Below are 24,276 nucleotides of genomic sequence, written 5' to 3' on the forward strand. Positions count from 1 at the left end.
AAAAAAAAAAAAAAAAAAGCATCTGGGACATTTTAACATCACCAGAACTAGAGAATCTCTGAGCTGGTTGTTGTTTTTTTTTTTCCCGATGCTTTGAGTTAATAGTTTAGCTTCTTCAGACCCCTGAGCAGAGCAGTTTGGGGAAAGTTATGACCAAAGCAAGCCAGTGAGCTTAGCTCCTTGTGTTAATGGTCCTGGAGGCCTCATAATGACAGGACAACACAAGTGTCCTGTAATTAGTGTCTGCTGTTCTGTTCTTGGGGGTCAATTGTTCTGCAACAATGGCCATGCTCAGCACTGGACAGCCTGCAGCTCAGCTCACTCCCCTCCACATTCCATTCTCCTGAGAGAAGAGCCCCTGGGTTCTCGGACTTTAACCCTCTCCTGCCAGGACCCCCCCCCACTGAGGTGGGGGAGGTTTATGATCTGGCACTGGGCATCCAGGGAGGTGGGAGAAAGACTTCACAGAATGACTATTTGGGTCAGCTAGCACTTTGCATCGAACTCTGTGTTTTTCAGACCCAACACGTTATCTTTTGGGACTGAGGCAGAGAAATGCTGTACCAGCATTTGAGACACACTGACCAATTCCCTACCTCTTCCATGCTGAAGAGTTGGCTAAGAGGACAGACACGTACCTGTCACTCACAGGGTAAGAACAGCCTCTCTCCGTCTCAGCGGGATTACGAGGGACTAGCAGCGGAGTGGTGTGGTGACAAGAACGCACATTTGACCCTAAAGCCTGTGTCAATTCCTGGCTGCCAGTCACCAGCTATGCGATTTCAGTTAAGTTGTTTAATCTCTGAGCTTTAGATTCCTAGTCAGTAAAATGAGGCTAAGGACACTCACCTCTCTTATTTGCATATTTAGATTGTTTCCTGTTGTTTTCTTCTTTTTTTCTTGGCATTAGCAGTTCAGCATTCAAGGTTCTAGCCACTGGGTGGTACTTGAGGTGTCTGGGGAGCTTTTACAAAACAAAGACCTAGATCCATTGAGTGAAAATCCGTGAGGGCACAACTACTTGGAGAATGGGTACTCGGAGAAGGGACACCGTTTGTTGAAACTCATCTTAGAGAGGCTTGCAAGGACTGTGACATGTAGAAATGGGGGGAGTTTGCAGAGGCTCAGGTTAAAGTGTGCACACTGCTCCGTTGGACCAAGCTAGTGGGGAGCAGGCCGAGCCACGTGCCCAGCACCCACTTGCCTGTCTCTCTGAGACTCACAGTGGTTTCAGCACTTTACTTGACTCCCTTTTTTAACCCTAACTTTCTATTGCTTGTCGAGACCGCTATCCTGAGCTCCAGACCCATGTATCCAGCTACCTGCCAGCTCTCTCCTCTTGGAAGCAGACACTCCTCTCTGGCAGGATCTGTCCCAGAAAACTTCCTGATCTCCCCCAAACCCGCTCCATCCACCCGCAGTCTCAGTGGCAACTCACTTCATGGCAGTTCTTGCAGTCTCTCAGGCTGAACACTTCAGTCCTCTGCACACTCATGATGAACTAGCTTTACCACCCTCAGGCTCCCACTGCATCGTGAGCCACTGTCACCTCGCTCCTGAGTAAGTGCTGCAACATCTGAACAATCTCCCTGTTTGATGTCACCTTAACTGGAGCCCTTCCACAAATAACCCCCCGCCCCCACCCAGGTGCAACCCCCTTCCTCCATTCCATTTTCCTGCTTTATTTTCCTTTCTTGCACTTACTACTAGCGCTTATTATTTTCTTTATTTTGTGATTATCTGAACTCTGATAATATAAGTTCCACGGCATAGACTATTTTGTCTGTTTATCAGTACTGGGTCCCCAGTATTTAAAACTGTGCCAAGCGATAGACACTCTATATATTTTGTTGAATGAATGAATAAATGAATTGCTTGCAACATCTAGGCATTATCTTCATTTTATCGATCAGGAAATGGAGGTTCAGAAGATGAGTTATATTTTCCGAAGCCACACCATGAGTTGAGAGAAAAGCTGAGTTTTGAAATTAGGACTGACATACTCCAAAGATCATTTTTCCACACATGGAGGAGGGGCCATTTTTGCCCTCTACCACAATTTCCTTCTAAATGTCGCTCCTGCGTTTGCATTTCAAATCAAGATTGCTGTCCTCATAGATCAACATGAAAGCTTAACTTGAAGACAAAGGGGCTTTCTTACCCCAGTCTGCCAAAGCTCTGTGCGCTGGACCAAGCTAACCCTGGAGGAAACTACCCAGCTGTTGTCTGTACTGACATGATAAGGAGTTGTACCCTCCATGGCTCTTACATCCACTGTTCCCTCTGGTGAGGAATCATAAGGAGGAAAATACACAAACGATAGGAAGACCCACTTACACAAGAATATTTACCACAGAATTACTCACTCAGTAGAATCCTTGAGAGTTTCAAGTCTGAGCGCCGGAGTCCAATGTTAAGAGGTTCTGGGAGCAGAGAAGGAACCAGAAAAGATACCAAAAAAGAGTGACCTGGGAGAGAGAAGGCAGAGCAGAGAAGTATGGTGTCCTGAAAGTCAAGTAAAAAGTGCATCAAGGAGGAGTCTTAGAAATAAGATCAGGAAATGGTCTTGTACAGAGAAAATAATGAATTTGCACTGAAGGATATAAAATAGGACCTCAATAAATATAGTAATAAATAAACAATAGGACTTCCTATCCTGGATAAGAAGATTCAGTATTATAAGGATGTTCATCTTAGATTAACCTTTAATTCAATGTAATCCTAATAAACACACCTACACATACCCTCAAATTGATGGCATTTAATGAGATTATTATAAATCTGGAACCATAGGTATAAAGAAATAGAATGAAATTTTCTGAAATGGAAGCATCATCCGTGGAACTTTCCTTACCCTTTTCCCAAGCCATGTTGTAAAGTAATGAAAACCACACAAGAGAGACATGGATGCTGAGAACGGGGCTTGGAGCATAGGTGTAGACCCGAGGAACCATGGCTGTTGGGCACAGAACGAAGTTGGTGTCTCACCTTTGGGAAGGAAATGATGAATTATTCAGTAGTTTGTATCTAATTGGCTAGTCATTTGGAATATAAAATTAAGCTAGAAACTATTCTTAGTTATTTACTCCGAAAGTAAACTTCAGAGCTAGATCAAAGATGAAAAGAGAAAAAAGAATGGATCTGTAAATCCATGCAGTATTAAACAAAAAAGAGAGAGACTATTTTAGAAAACTTTAGAAAAACTAAAGGAATAGATGTATGATTTAATTACCTGAAGGTAGATTTCTACAAAGCAAAAGAAGTTACAAAGTTACAAGATAAATACCAATATGGAAGAAAAACTTTTAAAATATGTATGAGGGAAAGGGTTAATATCATTAATATTAATTTGGAGTAGGGATAAAGTTGGGGGACAAATAAATGCCCAGGTGGGGGAGAAAGAGACTTAGGCTCTGTCCACCCCCACTTTTTGCAGGTGTTCGCCTCTTTGAACCCCTACTAGGCAGTAGCTTGCAGGTGGGCAGGCCGGGCCATCGGGATGTTTCTAAATACCAGGAGCTGAACCCTCCTGTCCCCAAACCAATCTTCCATCTCGGGGGCCCACCCTGGACCCTACAGCTCCTCCCCCTTTCTCACGTGGTGATCATGGGGACGAGGAGGAGTCCTGTGAGTCCTCTTCCCCCCAGAGAGTGAACCTAGGAGACTTGAGGCCCTGCTGGATATTGGAGCGAGAGAGGGTGTGCCTAGGGCTGCCGGGTTGGGGAAAAGGTAGGGTGCAGAGTCCCAGGGTTAAGGTTACAGGTGTGGGGAGGATATCTGGAGGTCATGAGCAGCATCTGGGAGGAGAGTTGAGGAGAGGAAGATTTGGGAGTAGGGGCCCTAGGTAGGTAGAAGATTTGGGAGGAGAGCAGATGTGGGGGTGGGTGTCATAGGCTCTGATTTGCAATGAGTTCCCTTTGCTATGGGAAAGTTATCTTCATGTCCTGTTCTTAGGAAATAATGTAATGTGTGAAAACCCATTTTGAGACATTATTTCTTTGATTCATTCATTCAATACATGGTTTATTGATTATTTACTCTGAGCCACAGTGAGCTAGGCTCAGAGATAGTCTCCTTTCCTGTATGTTTATAAATTTTGAGGCAATGTGAAAATGTTTGGATTAAAATGGGATACTGCGAATAATCAACTGCCAGGCTCTAATTTGCTGCCTTTCACGGGGGTCAGAGAAACACAGGGTGTGGTTTTCTGTCTTAAGTTTATTAAACCTGGTGTGTGCCAGGCACTGGGTGAGGCACTGGGAGTATAGGGCTGATGACCTTTGATTCTGGTTTATTTAATTTAATATGAGGTCCCAAAACAGGGTCACAGAGTATCCAAAGTGAAACAGCTTTTGTGACACAGTCTGTTTCAAAGCAGTTGAGATCAGTTACATTTTTGGCATTTGATTTTTGGTACGGAGCCAAAAAAAGGTGGGAGGGGGACAGGAAGACTTTTACCATAAATGCAGCTATTTCATCCACTGTCAGTTTGTAAGGATCCCATTGAATTTTTAATGGAGATGTTTTTGTGTGGGTCCAACTTCAGCACAAAGGGAAATGTAATGAACACGGAGGGGGCGGGGCAGAGTTGATAGTGTTTAAAAACATGTTCAAAGATCTTATACTTTGTAACTGAGTTGCTGAGCAATAATGGAAGAATTCCTGACACAGCAGGGTGAGCCTGGCTAAACCATGCCCACTGACAGCTGGGAGGAGGGGCGTTTATTCCCCAGTGGAATGCAGGCTGGTTTTCAACTCCGCTCACCTCCTTTACACAGTACACAACCTATACAACTGTGCATGGTTGCCTTGGCTTTGAGCGCCTAAGCCTGGGTTGTAGGGTTCTCCCTCTGGTTTTGCCTCTCCAGCTATATCCAGATGTTCTCTTCCAGGTTCTATATTCTCTACCAATAACTGGCTTCATGGGGGTACTCTGCATGTAACAAGTTACTTCATACCACTCTGCCCTTGTTTTTACCGTTTCTTCTGACTGAAGCCCAGCCAACCCCTGGTCATTCCTAAGACTTTGTTTGGGAAGGTCTGATAGCTCAATGTCCATCCGTATTCCTTCCATCCTCCCTTCTTACCTCTTGCAGCCTGCACCCCCAGTGCCTGCAGCCCCCTACCCCCGTTCCACCCCTTTGGCACTCACTGCTTTCCACTACTGTGTCTGCCCACACATCTGTCTAAACGCAGTTGCTCTAGAGCAAGGACCACCTGTGGCGTGGAGGTAGCTGGCCTCAGCCCTGGGCCTGGCCGCAGAGGAGAGCAGGAAGTGGAGTCAGACGAGGAAGTGGCTTCAGCCTGAAAAAGTGATTGATAGGATGGAATGAGTCCACACTGATAGATTAATTCAGTCAAGCTTTATTGGCTCAACAATTACTGAGTACAGACTGAGTGCCAGGCCCGGTGCTGGCCTCTGGTGCCCAGTGAATAACGAACAAGATATTGTTTCTGGCTCCGCTGGAGTCTCAGCTTCCACACACGTATCCCTGGAACAGAAAGAGAAGTGTGATGTGGTGATTCTGCTTGGAGCAGTGACAGAGGGAAGGAAAAGGGCCACCGGAGCCTCAAATAGGTCTAACCTGGCAGGTACAGGGTGTGGAGCCCATGGCTTTGGGAGCAGCCTGGGCCAGATGCTGTTCCCTACCCTTCCGTGACCTTTAAGAGCTAGGCCTTCCTCTCCGGTGACCAGCTCAGCCAGCTTAGGTCACGCGCTGCATACCACCGTCCACCCCTCAATTCCTGCTTCACCTTTGAAGAGGGAGGAGCGTCCAAGGCTGACTGACACTTGAGCCCCAGGTCTGATCGGATGGAGTACATGGTCTGGTGGGGGGAGAGGGGGTGCTGCCCTTAAGGCAAGCCCCTTGCTCTCAAGTGCAGAGACTACACCAGAGCCAAGGGCAATGAGGATCCCTTTCTGGGCTGGGGCCAGGCTTGCTAAAATTTGAAGAGCCCATCTGCTCACCCACTGTTGCTAGAGTTGCCATTTTAATAACCAAGTTTAGGAGATTCAATTAAGATTGGGAGCCTCATCCCTCTTCCAGGGAGGCCTTACAATTGGTGTTTTTCTTTTCAAGAGCATGAGTGGGGCCCTTTGCAGGGGTTTTTTGTACAGCAAGCGGCACAGAGAGAGAAAAGAGAAAAACAACTTTGGTTCAAAGATGCCAATAATGGGGGATTTCTTTTCTCGGCCTCCCCATGGAAGGTTGTCAACAGTGCAGGCATAATCAGGCCGGCGGCTGGCCTGCTCGGAGAGGGGGACGTGTGCGCCTTTGTCATGATGGGCTGAATAGGATGTCCCTGCACCCAGACCTGGCCTCCCGGCTGACAAAGGGCCCCTTTGTCACCCTGGGCAAAGAGTGCTGCTGAGGTTGCCACAGCAACTCAGGGACACAGACTTAGCGTGCAAGTGACATTTCAGATGGGAAGCGGGTATCAAAAATTCAAATTTCTTTGTGTATAGTGATTTCCCTCTCTGGATGTTTTAAAGAAACCATGTGGCAAATGAAAAAAAATAAGCCAGCAATAAATACATTACCGAGCAAACAAACATCACTGCCTGTCAGCATGCTGGCTCTTCCTCCCTCAGTGGCTAAAAAGCCATCGTTGGGGCCCCTGAGTAAGCTGTGGGTTCTTATCCAAAAGGCAATTGGACACCATTACAGAAAGTTTGAAAACAAAAATCATCTGGAATTCCACCTTGCCGGACGCAGGACACTTTTTCCTTGTCTGTGTCTCTGCATTCCTTCAGCAATGGTAGAAGATCCACTTCATGCCACTCCATGAGCTGGGGCGGGGGAGGCTAAGATAAATGAGGTTCTTGTCTGCAAGGTTGATGGTATAGTGGGGTTCCCATGTGCATGTGATCTCCATGCAACTCTACTCAGCCTTTCTTTGGGGTCTAGAAGGTCCCCTTCAGAGACGGTAACTGATGCTGTATGGTGAAAGGGGTTGAGCAGAGCTTGACGGAGGAGGACGAGTCCAAGAAGTGATTTGCTGCCAACTGGGCACTTTGTTGGCACTTTGTTGCTATTTGCTGGATGAAATGAGGGAGAAAGGGCTATCTCTGTGTTATTTTAAAGAAGAAAGCATACTAAACAGCAGCTCACAGGTGAAAGTGTCAAGTGCAAATGCCTTCTCACAGTAGCTGCTGCAACACACAAGACATCCCCCCCACAACATTTTATTTTGGACACTTTAACAAACACTGCTGAAAGAATGTTATAAGCGAACACCTGTATATGCACTGCTTAGGTTCAGCCATTGCCATTAGCATTTCACTCTCCTGGCTTTATCATCCATTTATCCATTTGGCCATTTCTCTATCCATCCATCAATCCGTCTTACTTTTTTTTCCTGGACGCAATTCAAGCACATCCTTTGACCCTAAAACAGATCAGTATGAAATCATTAATTAAGAGTCCAAAATTTGTTTAAATTTTTCCTTTTGATTTGCAATTTACATGCAATGAATTGGACAAATCTTAAATGTCTATTAACTGAGATTTGACAATTGCATCTGCCTATGTAATCCAAACCTTTATGAAGCTATAGAACACTGTGATCACTCCAGAAAGTTCCCCAGTGCTGCTCCCCAGTCAACCCCTGCCACACACAAGCTGTGTCTCACACACCCACCATTTTGTCATTTGCTTTTCACTTACTATTACAATATAATTACTTTCCATGTTGCTTTCTAGTCTTCATAGTAATTCATTCTTCTAGAACTCACTTCACCCTTTAGTCACCCAGGGTCTACTCTCCTCCCGTGTGCTGGGGACATGAGCTCATAGAGCTGGTATATCAGAGTTCCGGAGCTAGGTTGTCTGGGTTGAGTCTCAGGGCCAGTTGTCTGGGGCTAACCTCACCTAACCTCAAGCTTCACTTTCCTGACCTCACCTAGGGATGGGGAGAGCAACTTCCCACAGGTGGTTGGGAGGATTAGGGGAGTAATACATGTCAAACACTTAGTATGTAGTAAGTGCTCAGTAAACAGTTTCCTTGAGAGAGTCCACAGCTAAGTGGTTGCTGTCAGCACTGCAGTCTGAAACCCTTCTTCTTTTTCATGGCCATTAACCAAACTGCTGTCTCTGTCCTTTTTAAGACATTATAAGTCTCTCTCCCCTGAACTAGGAGATTAGGGCTTGTGCAGGGTGATTTCCTGAGGCCTCTGGAAGGAGACTTGGAAGGGACTAACCAGAAAGTTGTACATCTTTTATTTTAATGTGCTTGTTCTGATGTTTCCCATAAGGCTGAGCCTGTTTACAAAGCTACCAGCAATTGGGGGAGTAACTGTCACTGTAAGGAATTTTGTAAATATCTTCCTCAAGGTGAGAAGTAGCAACTGTCTCTATCTTTATTCTCCTTTGTCAAGGGCAGTACATGACTGAGGCCACAGTAGGTGATAGAAAATATCAGATGGGTCAACTGAAGATGGGCCGAGGGTAGAACTAAGAGACACCCATCTTTTTCATCTGCCTAACTCCTCACATCCTGCAGTGCCCCGCTCAAAGGCATGTCCTTCAGGAAGTCCCATTCCACTCTGTACTCACCTCTCTTATGTTGATCACATTGCATTTAAGTGACTATTTGCTTGTCTGTCTCCCCAGTTCAGCTGTAAGCTCCTTGAGAGGACAAATTATGTCTCAATTATAATTGAATAGTCTCTAGCATGTGCTTAAAAAGATTTTTCTTATATTAACTTTATGAGTATTTGCCAAATGCTAAATTCCAGGTACTTTACAACTATTTGCTTTGTTTTAAAAAATGTTAATATTAGGGGCAGCTGAGTGGCTCAGTCGGTTAAGCATCCGACTTCGGCTCAGGTCATGATCTCACGGTTCATGAGTTTGAGCCCCGCATTGGGCTCTGTGCTGACAGTTCAGAGCCTGGAGCCTGCTTCAGATTCTGTGTCTCCTTCTCTCTCTGCCTGTCCCATGCTCACACACTCTCTCTCTCCAAAATAAATAAATGTTAAAAAAAATTTTAATGTTAATATTAAAGGACTCCAGTAACTTTAGAAAATTTGGAGAGTAGAGGAGAATATAGAAAATATAGAATATAGAAAAACTATAGTCAAGTGACATAGACAAACCTTGAGTATGATTGATTAAGAAAAAAAGGAGGAAAAAAGCATTGATAATAGAGTGACTTTTTTTATTGAATTATAGTTGACACACAATGTTACATTAGTTTCAGGTGTACAACATAGTGATTTGACGAGTCTCTATAGGTTGTACTCACCACAAATGTAGCCACCACCTGTCAACATACAACACTGTTACAATTACCATTGACTATATTCCCTATGCTGTGCCTTTCATAATTTGTTCCATAACTGGAAGTGATATAGATAATTTTTAAAACTGTAGGGGCACCTGGGTGGCTCAGTTGGTTAAGTGTCCGACTGTGGCTCAGGTCATGATCTCATGGTTTGTGGGTTCGAACCCCATGTCGAGCTCTGTGCTGACAGCTAGCTCAGAGTCTGGAGCTTGCTTCAGATTCTGTATCTCCCTCTCTCTGACCTTCCCCTGCTCTCTCTCTCAGAAATAAATAAAACATTAAAAAATTTTTTAAACTGTAAAATAATACTGAAACACCTTGACACCAATACATTTGAACAGTTAGAGGAAATAACAACTTTCTAAAAAAGTATAGTTACCAAAATTTACTGGAGAAAAATATAAGACATAATGATCCAATTATAATTTAAGAAGTTGAACCAGTTATTAAAATTCTTTTTCCCCACGTCACTAGGCAAAAATAGTTATAACCTTGACACACAAAATTTGGCAACAAGCATATAAAGACAGTATGACCAATTTTGATTATTAACATAGTTATAAAATGAAATGATTTTCTGAATGAAAATTCTAAATGAAATAATATCGAATGGAATTTAGCAGGATTAAAAAACAAATTACCACCAAATACAAGTTGCAGTAGTTTTTACCAGGAATTCAAGGATGGTTCAATAATAGCTTAGAAGATAAAATCCAGATGACTATTTCAATAGATGCTCAAAAAGCATTGTACACCCTAACTAATGCCAGAGAAAAGTTTCCTAGCAGACTAAACATAAAAAGAAACTATTAATTGATAAGAAGTATTACCAGAAGTTTACAGTAAATATCTTACTTTAATGGCTTAATGGTAAATGTAAGCAGTGTGTTTACTGAAGTAAATAATAAGACAGAAATGCCTGATAGCAACACTTCTACTTAACATTGATTCTAGAGGGGATGGTCAATGCAGTAAGGAAAAACAAGTGTAACATGATTGTAAAGGAAGAACAGAATCTCTCTCTTTGCTGATCATATGATCCTTTACACAGAAAATCCAAGCAAATCTACAGAAAAAACAAAACTATTGGCACAAGTAAGAGAATTTGGTAAGTTTCTTGGGCACAAGAGAAGCATTCAAAGTTTTCCTAGTATCTCTATGCATTGATATACACGTATATATATAAACACACTCATACACATCTGTACATGTGCACATAAATCTATATAAGTCTATATAATTGTATATATATTATATTGACTATGGTCAACATATATTGTCAAATATATGTTATTTGACTACTGAATATATTAAATATGTTACATTAAATTTATATTACATAAATTAAATATACATTATATTAAATATATTAAAATAGAATTTATAAATATATATGTAACCTCAATAGATTGAAGTCTTTATTAAAAAATTTCAGTAGTCCTCAGTTTATTAATTAAATGTAATTCCAATAAAAACATGGAACAGGGTTTTCTTTTTCACTTAAGCTAAAATTTGTATGTAAGATCAGAGGTGTAGCGAGGTCCAGTGGTCAGGAGTGTGGGCTTTGAGCCAATCCTGGCTACATCATATATGTACTAACTATATGTAAGTTACTTGGCCTCTCTCTGCCAAATTTTCCTTATTTGTAAAACAGGGATAATAGTAGTACCTACCTCATGGGGTTTATATCAAGATGACTAGAGGTAAAAAATGCCCAGTACTTAGCACATGTCTGGCAGAGGTCCAGCACTCAGTAGTTCTTAGCTGTTAGGCATGCTTCTTTTTATTTCCCTCCAGATAGCTGCACATGGTGATTTTTCTTTTAGTTTTTCAATGGGGCTCAGTCACATTTGACGTTTTTGTTTGATTTCTCTCCTTATGTAACCAGCACAATACACAGGTGTGCACATGGCAGACAAAGGTAAGACCTTGAGAGTTTTCAGGGAGTGTGTTCCAGATAACTCACCCATTAGAAGCTCCTTGTGTTATAAGACAATATGCACCATGTAATTTAAATGCAAGTATAGTGTGTTGTAGAAGGAGCATGGATTTCAACTATGAACCCTAGCTGCAAAAAGTCCTGGCTATTACAACCGGGATATATTAAGACAAATGGTAGTTGTACTTGTGGTGAGCACAGCATAATGTGTAAACTTGTGGAATTACTATGTTGCACGCATAATGTTAACATGCAAAAGAAAAGAAAAGTCTTGGCTCTGGCCATATGATGGAGCCTCTGGGCCTTCTCTCTAAGCCTCAGTTTCCTCATTTGTAGAAAATGCTTTGAAAATAACATCCACATTGAAGTCTGGTGTGAGTGTCCCCAAAAGCTCAGGTGCCAGTTTTCAGCAGGTGCTCCATAAACTTCCCATGCACCCTCCACCCTCACACTCCTTCCATCCAGCCCTCACTACCTCTCCCTGGGAAACTCCAAGGAATGTGGAGTCTCCCAGATGGACCTGGGCATTGCCTTTCTGGAAAGATGGAGAGGAATTCAAGGGTGGGGACTTCAGAATCCTTGACTAGGAAAACATCATTTAATGACTCACAAGTTAATAGTGCTCCAGAGGTTTAAAGCGCTTTGCTATTTCATCATTGCTTCTTACAACAAACCCATGGAGTGAGCATTACTACCCCATTTTGTGGAAATGGAAACTGAGACTCAGAGAGGTGTAGCAACTTGGCTAAGATCAAACAGGGAGCTGAAAAGAACTCAGGACTTGAATTCAGGCCTTTGGCATCTCATGCTTTTTTTCTGTGTAGGGGCCTGAGTGAATCATCTTGTGCCAAAGCCTCTGCCATGTGGACATTGGTCCGTCTGCTCTTTGGTCCAGCAGACATCTGGGGTGGAAGCTTTGAGCCACGTTGGCTGCTTGTCAGAGATAATGGATAGGCTGGAATGCTGGGATACAATGGCCATGGCCCTAGGAATGCTTGGCTATTGCCCCAGATGGTAGTCACCCACCTCAACCAGGTTCCTAAAGGAGATGTACACACATGGAGTGAGCATGCCTGAGGGAACTGGAGTTCTTCTCTGCGACTGCATGGCTCCGAGTGCCGTGGCAGACATTTCCAGTGCTCCATCTGCATCCCCACAAACCTTACCACTCCAGCACATGACGCCCCAGCTGTTGACTGCTGGTACCTGCCTCTCTTGGTCTAATGGCTTTCTCTGGTGGCCAGAGCCCCATTCTGCCTGCCAGGCTGAACTGCCTGGGAATTAATGTCTTCTGGGAAAAGCCTTCAACCAAAAGTTTTAGGAGTTGGTGGGTAAAGAACCCAACTCCTTACCCTTTAAGTGGGGTAACTCTGGGCACGTGTTCCACATTGTATTCCAGAATTCTGCAGTGGAGTTAATTTTCCACAGTGGTCATTTACCATTGATTGACTGTCTTCCTTTTCTCCTGTCACTTCCCCACTCCCCTGCCTGTGTGTCCTGGGATCACTCTCCTATCAACTACTTGCACTAGGATCCTTGTGTCAGGATCTGCTAAACTCAGAGAGGTGAGCCTTTCCCTGGGGTCCTCCATCTTCCACGCCCCAATCCAGCTTAACACATCTCACCACATCTTCACCAGTAAGTCCGATCTTACTGGCTACTAGGAATGCAGAGACAAAGGAGCAGCTATAGCTGGGCTTCTAAATTTTGACCCCCTCTCACTGGCAAATGTGTCCTGGAATCTAAACAATTTGGAAGCTAACTTCTTCCTGAGCGTGTGTGTGTGTGTGTGTGTGTGTGTGTGTGTGTGTGTGTAGATAGGAAGGTTGTTCAAAGCCCTGTCTTCCCTAGAGGAGGGCATGAAGCATCCATGCTGTCTTAGCTCTCATGCTAATCACTGGAGGCACCAAGATGAGTGAGCCCTTGTTCCTGCCCTGAAGATCTCATGAAGCAAATACATTATTCTGGTTTGGTGAAAGTGTTCTGTGTGCAGACAGTTATTGGGGCAGCAAATTGAAACACTGAGTTGGAGTCTTGGAGCCAAGTCTTCACTAAAGAGGTGTTACTTGAATTGGGTCTTAAAGGCAGAGTTGGAATTTGTTAGGGTTTTCAAGGTGGACAGAAAAGAGAATAGGATCAATTATACCCAGATCTTTAAAGCCCAGAAGTGACAAATAACATTTCCACTTATGTTCCCTTGGCTAATGTGAGTCATACTATCATATCTAAGTTCAAGAGGAGGGGAAGTATAATTCTACAAATGCCTGTAAGAAGAATGAGATGGAATATTAATGATGAGACCTAAGGACTCCCACAGTTGGATATGTAGCTTCTCTGCCATAGTTGTTTCTAAAGTGTTGGCTGTTTTGATTTAAAGGCAAAACATTCCTCAGGTAAAGGGGTCATGGTTGGAGTAGGACTCGTTTCTGTCTGGGATCCCATGGATAAGTGGATGTGCCTTGTGTTAAACAGGTCTTTTCTGTATTTGATGCTCTGACATCTAGGGTCTTGCAGACCCTGGACAGACTGCCCCTTCTAGGATAAGCCAATTCCTAGAGATAGTAAACAGCTCTGCTGTGCCTGTGTTTTTCAAATATACACCAACCAATCCAGAGCCCATACCAGCAGCTACCTCCTTTACTGAGCTCTCACACTCCATGCCACTGACCATCTACTTGCCCTCATCAGCCAGGGCCAGGAATCAAACACGAGGGATAGTCCCTAGGCTGAGAACCCACTGAAATTATTCGAATTAGCCAGTCCTAAATCTGCTTGGCCTGCCTCCCCTGTTCTTTTCCACGGAAGTTCTTTTCCAGACAGTAAACGCTTCTGTCCACACCTCTCCCCTCTCCCTCTGCCTCCTGGACAGTGCACATGCTCCGCCCCAGCTCCATGGCATGGCATGCCCATTCTCTTGGGAGCTGTAACAAACTGTCTTTTCAATGGCAATCATCTCCTGATCTGTTTGCCTCGCTATATCTAGATAATAAAACATATTAAGACATATCTATATTCTGATATCTCAGCTATTTATGATACTAGAAGCTGAGAACAGGAAGATGTACAAGCAGATATTCTGGGTCCTCAACTGGCTTGCTGCAGGCAGGGCATGACCAAGCTGTCTTGAGCCAGCTGGTCACTGGCTAAGACCTGAGACCCCCCTCTCTCAGATTCTGTATGCAAAAGGAAGAGAGGAAGGCTCAAGCCCCACTCCCATCCTGAGGACAACAAATGAGGCTGGCTATTTCTTTGGTGGAACTGAGTCATCAACTTCATATCTGATCAACTGCCAACATGAAAGGGAAAGTCCAAGCTTTGGGTCTGCATGGCTTCCTTGCTGGGCTCCCTGCTGGCCTTCCTGGAGACCTCCTTGGTGCTGGCCCTCGCCTTAGGGAAGGGAGAGGGCAAAGGTGACTGACTGTGTTGGTGGTGTCACTGCTGGTAGACCCTTAGAGAAGCCAAATGGCTGTCTGTAGCTGATTCATTGCACATGTCCTCCATACTTTCATGGATGTAGTTCTATAGCTCTGGTTAGAGTTAGTGAGACCAGGCCTGTGGAAATATGAGCATCAGGAAGTGCTCCAGGTGAGATTTCTAGATTTAAGTACTAATTAGTCCTGTTATTAAGACTGTGATATTGAGCATTCCTACCTGGACCTTATTCTTATCATCTGCAAAATGGCAACAGTAGTCTTATTTGCTGACCCAAGGATTGCTGTGAAGATTGACCTCCCCACCCCACAGCAGAGGTATCTACAAAAAACAGCAAAACAACATAATGAAATTGAACAAACATAAGATAATAGCAAGCATTATAATTAATTGTGAAATATTAATTGCTTTCCTTCTGAGATCAGGAATGCCTGTTCTTATTACTTCTTTCCAACATTGTACTGGTAATACTAGCCAGTGCAACAAGGCAAGAAAAAGAAATAAAATGTATAGGGATTGAAAAGGAAAGAACTCTTATCTTTACAAATGAAATAGATGTGGTATATTTTTTAAAAAGCCACAGAATCTATAGATAAATTGTTAGCATAAGTGAATTTGGCAATGTTGCTAAATACAAGTGTAGTGTACAAAAATCTATATATGTTCCAGATCTATACTGCCAAGTAATAATTTCTAATGGTTTCTGTACAATTTGAATTTGGGAAGGGCTCAGCTGGATGGTCCAGGGTTTTTCATATGGTTGTAGCCAAACAGTGGATGGAATTGTAACAGTAGGGGGATGATCCAGCTGGAGACTGGAGAGTCATCTTAATCTCTTTTTTAGTCTCAGGGTAGCTGCATATGGATACTCTGTGTGAGTTACTTCAGACTTCTTTAAAGCACAACAGCCTAGGCCTTCTTGCAAAGTGGCTTAGGATTCCAAAAACAAATATCCCAAGAGAGGGAGCCAGGCACAAGTTGTATCAACCTTCAGAACCTAGACTTAGAAGCCATGCGTCATTTCTGCCATATTCTGTATGTTAAAAAACATCCACTAAATGCCTCCTTTTTATACCGGAAAGTTATTAGACCCCATTCCATGGGAAGAGTGAGGGAATTTGTTGACTTGTCTTAAAATTGCCACACTGTACTTGCAACAAACAGAAAAATAAAAAGCCATATAAAGAAACCATTTATAATAGCATCAAAAGTATAAAATACACAGAACTAAATCTAATAAAAGATGTGCAAGATCTCTGCATAGAAAACTACAAAAAAAAAAACTACAAAACATTACTGAGGGAACTTTAAAAAAAACCTAAACAAATGAAGGGACATACCATGTTTATGGATAGCAAGACTTAATACTGAAAATGTCAATTTTCAAGTTGATCTAAAGACTCAATGTGATAGCAACATAGCAATCAAAATCCCAGCAGGATTGTGTGTTTGTGTAAACAGACCAGCTGATATTTAAATGTCCGTGGAAGTGCAAATGTCAAGGATAGCCAAGGCAGTCCTGAAGATAAGTGTATAGACTTATTCTGTGGGGCACTTATTACAAAGCTACACTAATTCAGACAGTGTGATAATGGCACAAGAAGAGAAAAATAGGCTAATGGAACAGACTCGAGAATTCAGAAACAATCCATGCACACATACGGACAACTTGACTTACAACAAAGTTAACATGGCAGAGAATTGGGAGGAAAGGTGATCTTTTCAATAAATAGTGCTGGGTCAGTTGGATGTCCAGATGGGAAAAAAAAAAAAAAAGTAGAGGGGCCAAAGGGAAATTCCTTCTGATGAGATATGGCAGTGCATTTCTAGAAACAATGACTGCTGAAAATTATTTGGAATTTTTTCCTTTCTGAGCAGTAGTTTCCCTCTGTTGTTTCCAGACGTTTAGCAAAAGCCTGTTTCCCACACCAATATTCGTGGATCTTTATGGTGACAAATAGTAGTCATAGCTCATGGTAAAGACCAACAAAGCTCAAATAGCCGTTGGGAGCTAGGTTCTAAGCCGGCTCCTGAGCAGGCAACAGGCTCACTCGCTTTTCTCCAAATAGCATCACATGTCCAGCTGCCAGCCAACAATATCATTGTGACCCTGCCTCCTGGCCCTTCCCAACGAGGCATCCCAGTGTGTCAGAGCCAGGAACCAGAGGGCAGTGGTGCAGCAGCCAGTAGGGGTAAGGGAGTAGAGACTGTTCCTGTAGACAATTCTTGGTTGAGAAGGGTAGGAGCTACAAACAGGCCAACTGCCGGTGATGTGAAGAGTTAGGGGGCCTTTATTCGGTGGGAGAGAAGCCTGCTTCCCTCACCTTTCTGCTCCGCCATGGGAACCATCCCATTTCTGTTCTCCTCTGTCTCCAGGAGATCTTGAGGTAGGGGTGGAGGGGTAGATTCTGGACCCCTCTTCAGAACTTCAGTTTCTAGGCCATTTCTGTGCCCCTCCCTCCCCCTATCATTAAAGGGGTCACAGTTGCCTTTGCCTTCTCCCAGTTGTCTCAGACCTGGATACTCTGGGGGCAGTGGGCCCACACACTTGGAGCTCCATTACTGAAGTCACCGCCCTTGCCTCAGTTTCCTCATAGGTAAAGTGAGACTTTAACAGCAGCAACTCCCAGAGCTCTTCTCAGTATCAGTGGGACAAGGAGGGAGGGCATCCTAAGATCAGTTGCAGGCGCTGGACCACGGTCCCCTGGGCAAGGCAGCACCCATCTTCGAAAGTGTACCTGTCACCGCCTTCCTCCCCCGCCCCCACGCGCTAAATATTGAGGGTGGGCAGTGTCCCACTTCTGGGGAGGGGTGTCAACCGCGCTTCTCCCTCCCCTCACCCTTGGTGGCGGAAGGCGGGACAGGAAAGGGCCGTCTGGACAGGCGCGCAGGGCCCCCCGGACTCCCCGGGGTGCAGGGCCGGGCGGGGAACCCGGCGGCGGCCTGGCCCGAAGGAGTGGCCCCCTCCCCTGGGCCCAGGCCCCCGGCCCTCCGCGGCGCCCGAGGCCGGAACAATAGCGCGCGCGGGCGGGGCGGGGGCGGGGGCGGGGCGCTCCGCCGGGCCCCGCCCCCGGCCCGCCCCCCGCGCTCGCACACCCGCTCGCACACTGGCTCCCACCCGCCGCCCGCCCAGGCACTGCCCGCGGGAGCCGCCGCCGCCGCCGCCGCGCCCGCCATGGACGTCCGCCTGTACCCCTCGGCGCCCGCGGTGGGCGCGCGGCCTGGGGCCGAGCCGGCCGGCCTGGCGCCCCTGGACTATTACCACTGCGGCAAGGTAGGCGGGGGCCGGGGGTGGGCGCCGAGCGGGCGCGGCCTGCCCGCGCCTTCGGACCCCGCGCCACGGCCGGCGCGTCCCGGGCTGGAGCGCGGGGCAGGAGGCACCTGGCGGCCCGGGACCGGGCGCTGTCGGAGACCCGCGGGGGAAGGTGCCGGCGGTGCCAACGGGCAGGGGACCCGCACACAGCCGCCGCGCCGACGGGCACATGCCGCTCACACCGATACCTTCGCCGTTACACTCCGGCCCCGAGTTATTCCGTTCACAGGCAGAAGTCACCTCGACAGTCACTCACACGATGACACAGTGACACTCACGCTCTCCCACGTCCCCCTGACAGCCACACGCTCTTTCCCAGGCCGACACACGGCGACCCACTGTCACACACACAAGCAGCCATGCACCTACTTGTACACTGTCTTCCCGTCCCACACAAGTCACTCGAACAGTCGTTTATACACAATGACATGCAGTCACTCGCCCACGCACACTGTCACATCGACACACGCAAGTCACCCATCCACACAGCACGATGCCGTTCACTCCGTTACATGCCCCCAGTCTCCTGTCACACCCAGTCACAACTGGGGACAGGCACACAAAGAAGTTGCTCCGACAGTCACACGCTCACACTCACAAGGACTCACACGGGCGCGCACTGTCACGCACAGCCACCCATGTACGGTGAACCCGAGACACTAACCGCCTGGCGGCCACACAACGACACGCGGTCACACTCGACCTCCGCGCCGCCCCAGCCCTCACCCCGGTCCCCAACTCGCGCGTCGGGGCTTTAACTTGCCCGCGCCCAGGCACACTAATTGGCCGTTCACTAATTGGCCGTCACTCGCCCGGCGGGGCCCTGGGATTCCGAGTTGGCAGTGGCCAATCGAGGCCTGTCGCCTCCCGGGGACGGCGGTGAGCGGCCCCCACCCCCCAAGGCTGGGGCTGCGGTGACGGACAGCCGCCCCCACCCCCGGCCTTTTCCGAGAGGGCCGCCCCTGCCCCCGGCGGACCCCCGCTCTGCTGTCCGGGCGCGTCCTCCCGATGGAAGCTCGCGGGCCCGCCTCCCCGACCCCCGCTCCCCAGGCCGAGGCCGGCCGGGGACGCTGAGGTGCCGCGGCGCCGTGCGCGTCTCCCCGCTGGCCGGGGAGGGAACTTTCAAACTTAGTTAGCAGGCCGGACGGTCGGTGCGTCCGGCGGTCGGCGCGTCGGTCCGGGGCCGGTAGGAGCCCAGAGCGGCTTTTCGTCACTCGGAGCCCGGATTGAACGGCGCGCGTGGGTCTCCCCGCGGCCCTGCCGCAGACGCACCAGCCCCGCGGCGCTGCGTGGTGAGTGCGCGTCGGGTGGTCGGCTGGGTGGCCCTCCGGGGGTCTCGCCCTATGCGCCCTGAGCTTCTAGCCCAGCCCCTTGCTGCGCGGGTGCTGCTGAAAGGGGGCGTCCCCGCGCGGACCGCGGGGCCTGCGGGCTGGGCCTCGCCGGGTGCGTTCTCAGGCGCTGGCTAGCGGCTTCTAGGGCTGCAGCGCAAAGCCCTCCGCAGTTCGCCCCGGGGTGGGGAGTGGGGTCCTGGGCCACCAGGGCCTGGGAGGCATGGGGACGAGGTGGGCGAGAAGTGTGGGCTCCCAGGGGGTGGGTGTGATTATCTTTTGTCCGGCGACCGGCAAAGTTAGAAGCCGAAGAGGGGGATGGTGTCCTTAAGAGAAGACCGGTTCTGGGCTATTTCCAGTCAGATGGAGGGGAAAATAATTACAAGTAGCAAGGAGAGTCTTGAGGGAGAACAATACGGCTGGATGAGGGGGCAGTTGGTCTGCCTTCTGCCCATGGCTTTGTTACTTTTTTAAATATTAAGTTGGCAAGGTTCCAGTCTGTGGTTTCAGGGTGTGCATGGGGATCCGGGATTTGTGCCTCAAAGTCTGGAGGGGTGGGTGGCCGTTAGCCCGGCGTACTCCTTTTTGGGGTGGTGTTTCTGTAAATCCCGCCAGAGTGGGGTGGTCCCATATGTGGGCCTTTGGGGGGCCTTTCCGCACTCAGTTGAGGCCCCTGCTTTATTCCGATACTCTACAAAGCTCTGACTCGGCACCAAGACCCAGTGTGAAACCCGGTCAGGGAGGGAACCGCTCAGGGAATGAAAAGCCTGGGTGGTTCTGGTTTCTAAAGTCTGTGATCTAGGACCCCTGGCCCAGAGCTGAGGGTATGTCCAGTTAGAGGAGGGTGGCAGCTGGGCCACCAAGGTAGGTGAGAGAAAGGTCTAACCTTGCACTTGGATGTGAGACCAGTGCTTCCAAGGGGAAGTCACTTGTCTCAGCTAAAGTTGGGTCAAATGCCTGTTGGTAGCAGATCCCAAGTGGGCAGTCACCTTTAGTGCTGGTGGTTTGAAGGTGGAGCACATTGTGACCAGGATCCGATGGCGAGGAACTCCATTCTTACGGCTGATCACTATCAGAACTAGAGGGGAAACTGAGGCTCAAGGCACAGCCATGACCACACTTGGAGCCTGTGAATTGGGCTGCAGAACCAGGACACAGCTTGCACACCGGGAGCTTGGCCTGAGAAACACAAGGGCAAGCATTTGCCCAAGTGATGCTTGATAACTATGGGACAGCTGACCTGGAAGGGCCCTTGGCGACTGTTCCCTTGGTGACTGTCCCCTTAGTGATCCTCTACACAGAGATTCCAGGCACTTTAAACCAAAGTCATGTGCACTGGCTGTTCTTTTGGCATCTTTTGTTTGAGAAAATACATAATGGCAAAAGCTGCTATGGTTTCATTTTTGCTTCGAAATAGATGTTATTTTATTAATCACAGTAATATTAGCATGCATTTGAAAAATACCTTACCAGATAGGAGGCAGGCACATTACTCATTTCATGTAGTAACTGTGCTTAGTGAGCATAGCGGCTTGTGGCCCTGTGGCTCCCAGATCTGTGGCCCCATGTTGGGAACCACTGACTTCTCCTTCTTCCCTGCTTCACAGAGGGGCAACTGAGTCACAGAGTAGTATACTCCCAGGTCACACAGCAAGTGAAGGGCAGAGACAAGGCCTGGGCCCAAGTTTCTCGACTCCCAGCTGGACACTTCTGTGGCCCTCAAGTCACTGCCGTGGTCGAGGGGTGGGGAGCGCAGTGTGACATCCTCATAGGGTACCACCCCTGAAGTCCCTTCATTCTGATTTTGGCACTTTACCAGGCTGAGAGCAGGTTGAGTGGGGCTCCCCACTCAACTATGGCAGACTAGTATAAACAGGCCATTGGAATTTGGCAAACCTGGGTTCAAATCTCCAGTTGTGGCTTTGTGACCTAGGGCACATGATTTGTAGTTCACTTTTTTTTTTTTTTACTGAGGTATGATTGACATAAAATAAATGCAGATTTTAAGTGTGCAGTTCCAAGAGTTTTGACAAATGTAAACACTTGTGTAACCACAATCCCAATCCCCATAAAAGCACATTTTCCATGCCCCAGAAAGTTCCCCTATGCTCCTTTCCAGTCTATATTCTTCATCCCCACCTCTATAGGAAATGACTTATCTGATTTCTGTTATCAACGCTTTATTTAAGTTCAGTTTAAGTGTACTAAGTATGTTTAAGTTCTAGAATTTCACGGGCAGCATATACAGTTTTGCATCTGGTTTCCCTTAGCTTGACATGGTGTCAAGATTCATCTGTGTTGTGTATATCCAGAGTTGTGTTTTATTGCTAAGAAATATTACTTTGTTCAAATACAGCTCAATTGGTTTATCTTTTTACCTGCCAATGGATGCTTGGCTTTGTTTCCGGGTTGGGGCTGTGATAAATAAAACCTCTGTGAACGTTTTTATACCAGAGAATTTGCACATCCAGTGAACTCCAGGGTGATGCTGCTGGCGGTCCAGTGACCACACTTCATGTAGCAGTGGTTTGGTTGTGTACAGGTTTCTGCGGGCTCCCAGCACCTGGCACCATGCCTCACCCATAACTACTCAGGAAGTATGTGTCGGTGGGTGAGTGATGCAACTCCCACCCACACAGCCCCAGGCACAGCATCTTGTATCTTGATGGGGATAAACACAAACTCGGCTAGTGAATCACTGGGAGTCTCCTTGGGATGAAAATCCATGAAGTGGGGGTTGCTGTTTCCACCTCACCCGTACTTGAGGTTTGTTAGGCCTGCTCCGTGTTTCTGGTGGGTGAGGTCCCCACTGCAGGGGCACAAGTGCCTGTGAGCCAGGTGAGCTCTGGGCCAGGTGAGCTCTGAGCAGAGATGGCTGGTCCTGGGGACTCTGGAGGATGTTAGGAAGCTCTTCTACTTTTCATCTAAATGATGAAAAAAATCCAGGGCAGAGCAAGGGCCAAGACTTTTTTGGCTGACTGGTCATTCCTAGAAGAGTTTACCCAAATAGGCCCAGAAGACAGAGCCCAGCACAGAGAGCAGCTGGGAAGCCTGAAGAGCAGCTGAGACTATGCATACAGGACAGGACCCTACACCTCACCCTCATCCCAAGAATCCCTCTGAAGGACTGCCAGCCCCGTGTGATTCTGCCAGCTATTTTGCTTCTATGATACCCTACAGCTAGCCTCACTCAAGATATGAAGGCAGTGTAAGTTCTGGAACCCAGCAGAACTGGGTTTGAATGCTGCCTTCACCATCATCAGCACAGACCAGTTATTTAAGTTCCCTGTGCTTCAATCTCCTCATCTGCAAAATGGGCACAGCAACACCTCCCCCATGGGGTTGCCTTGAGGTTGGAGATCATGCATATACAGCATGTGGCCCCAGCAGGAAATGCTTTCATTTCTATTCATAAAGAGCTGCACAGTTGAAAGTTAAAATGCTGGAGGAACCTGTTTCAACACTAGATGCTGGAGGACTGACCATCCCAGCTGCTGCAGGGAAGGGTCTTCCTAATGTCCGGTGTTTCCATACTTGGGTCTCTCGATCTGATTTTTCCTGCCTCTGGTTTGAAGCCATCTCTCACTGGACTGTTCAGCATAATGAATTGACAAGGAGCTGCTCATTTCCTTGGCGTCTGTTTCTTCCTTGAGTCAGTGTGGGAGGGGAGCTGGATTCATCAGGGAGGGAAGACTGGTTCAAATTGCAGCTGTACGATTCTCTGGAGTGGGCTGGTGACCTTGTGCACATTATTTAATCATCCCAGGTCTCAGTTTTCTCATCTGTACAAGGGGGTCGGCAATGCCTTCCTCATACTGTTGCTATGAAGCTCAGATTAAAGAAACAGACGGGAAGTTCCTTAGCCTCAGCACTGTTGGCACTTTGGACCCGATAATTGCTTGTTTAGGGGGCTGTCCTGTGCATTGTAGGATGGGCAGTAGCGTCCCTGGCCTCCACTGACAAGGTGCCAGTAACCCCTCCTCCCTAGTCATGATAGCCAAAAATGTCCTCACACTTTGCCAAGTATCTCCTGGGGAGCAAAACGACACCTGCTTAAGAACCATTGTCCTGGAAAATGTGACGCAGGTAAACTAGAGAGTGATGGGGATGAGAGTGACAGAGCTTTAGAGCTTGTGCTTTCTGTTCAATATTTTAGTCCTGTGTCTCCCTGTCAGTAAATTCTGTGTCCACATGGTTGGCAGTCATCCCATTTACATGGACCAAAAACCTGCATAGCGATTTTTCAGTGTGGTTTGGGAGCAGCAATAAACACATATGGTAAGTAATTATTAACTTAATGAGTCGTGGTAAATTGTAATTTTATCTCTTAGTGAAAACATGCTGTATAACACAGGATAATAAATTTTGATCAATTATCCTGATGCTTAAACTTGCTACTGTATAACAACAAACTTCTGGTCCTGCTAGAATGAGCAACAGGACGGTGGTTTTTCACTATGTAGTTACCCGTTTACTGCTGACCTTCTCAGATGTTCAGCAGGTTTTAATTGAGTGCCTACTGTGTGCCGGGGGGATCTAGCCCTGTCTTGAAGGCTCAGCCACTCGAAGGGAAACTTTCATTTACTAGATGAAAGGCTGTGTGGGTTTGTAACATGGCTCAAAATGCAGAGTCATAATTAAATATATAATGGTGGATGTGGCCAATGGGGTGTGGGAAGGCCTCACACAGCGGAGTCTTACAGGAAATGCCAGGTGGGCTACGTGGGGGCACGTAGAGTCTTGGAATGGTGGTGTCCTGCGCAGAGGAGGGAGCTATTATTACAAGGGGGCCTGGAGGGTGATGTGGGGATCCAGTCAACCTTAAGGCAGGGAGACCTGCCTACAGAGGAGCTGAGACACCAGCACAGATTGTCATAAAGAGTGTCACATTCCGGCTGGTTGGGTTTTAGGTAGAGATGTGCCTTGGAGCCAGAGGTGTGGAGCAGAGCATGGAACACTTGACGTTGCTGGATCAGTCT

General features: G+C 47.1%; 1 protein-coding gene across 4 annotated transcripts in view; it reads left to right on the forward strand.

Annotated features, from left to right (window-relative positions):
- TOX2 (TOX high mobility group box family member 2) overlaps nt 1–24,276 on the forward strand; it is a 286,505-nt gene that overhangs the window by 136,503 nt on the left and 125,726 nt on the right. Inside the window, exon 1 of one of the 4 annotated variants that reach the window (XM_039248524.1) lies at nt 17,832–17,930. The exons of the other annotated variants lie outside the window; for them this stretch is intronic. Coding sequence (XP_039104455.1) covers nt 17,832–17,930 — 99 coding nt within the window. Of the gene's footprint in view, nt 1–17,831; nt 17,931–24,276 lie in introns of those variants that run through there. 4 annotated transcript variants of the gene reach the window in all.

The sequence above is a fragment of the Hyaena hyaena genome, unplaced genomic scaffold (genome assembly GCF_003009895.1).
Source record: "Hyaena hyaena isolate Hyena2069 unplaced genomic scaffold, ASM300989v1 scaffold_312, whole genome shotgun sequence".
NCBI classification, from domain to species: domain Eukaryota; kingdom Metazoa; phylum Chordata; class Mammalia; order Carnivora; family Hyaenidae; genus Hyaena; species Hyaena hyaena.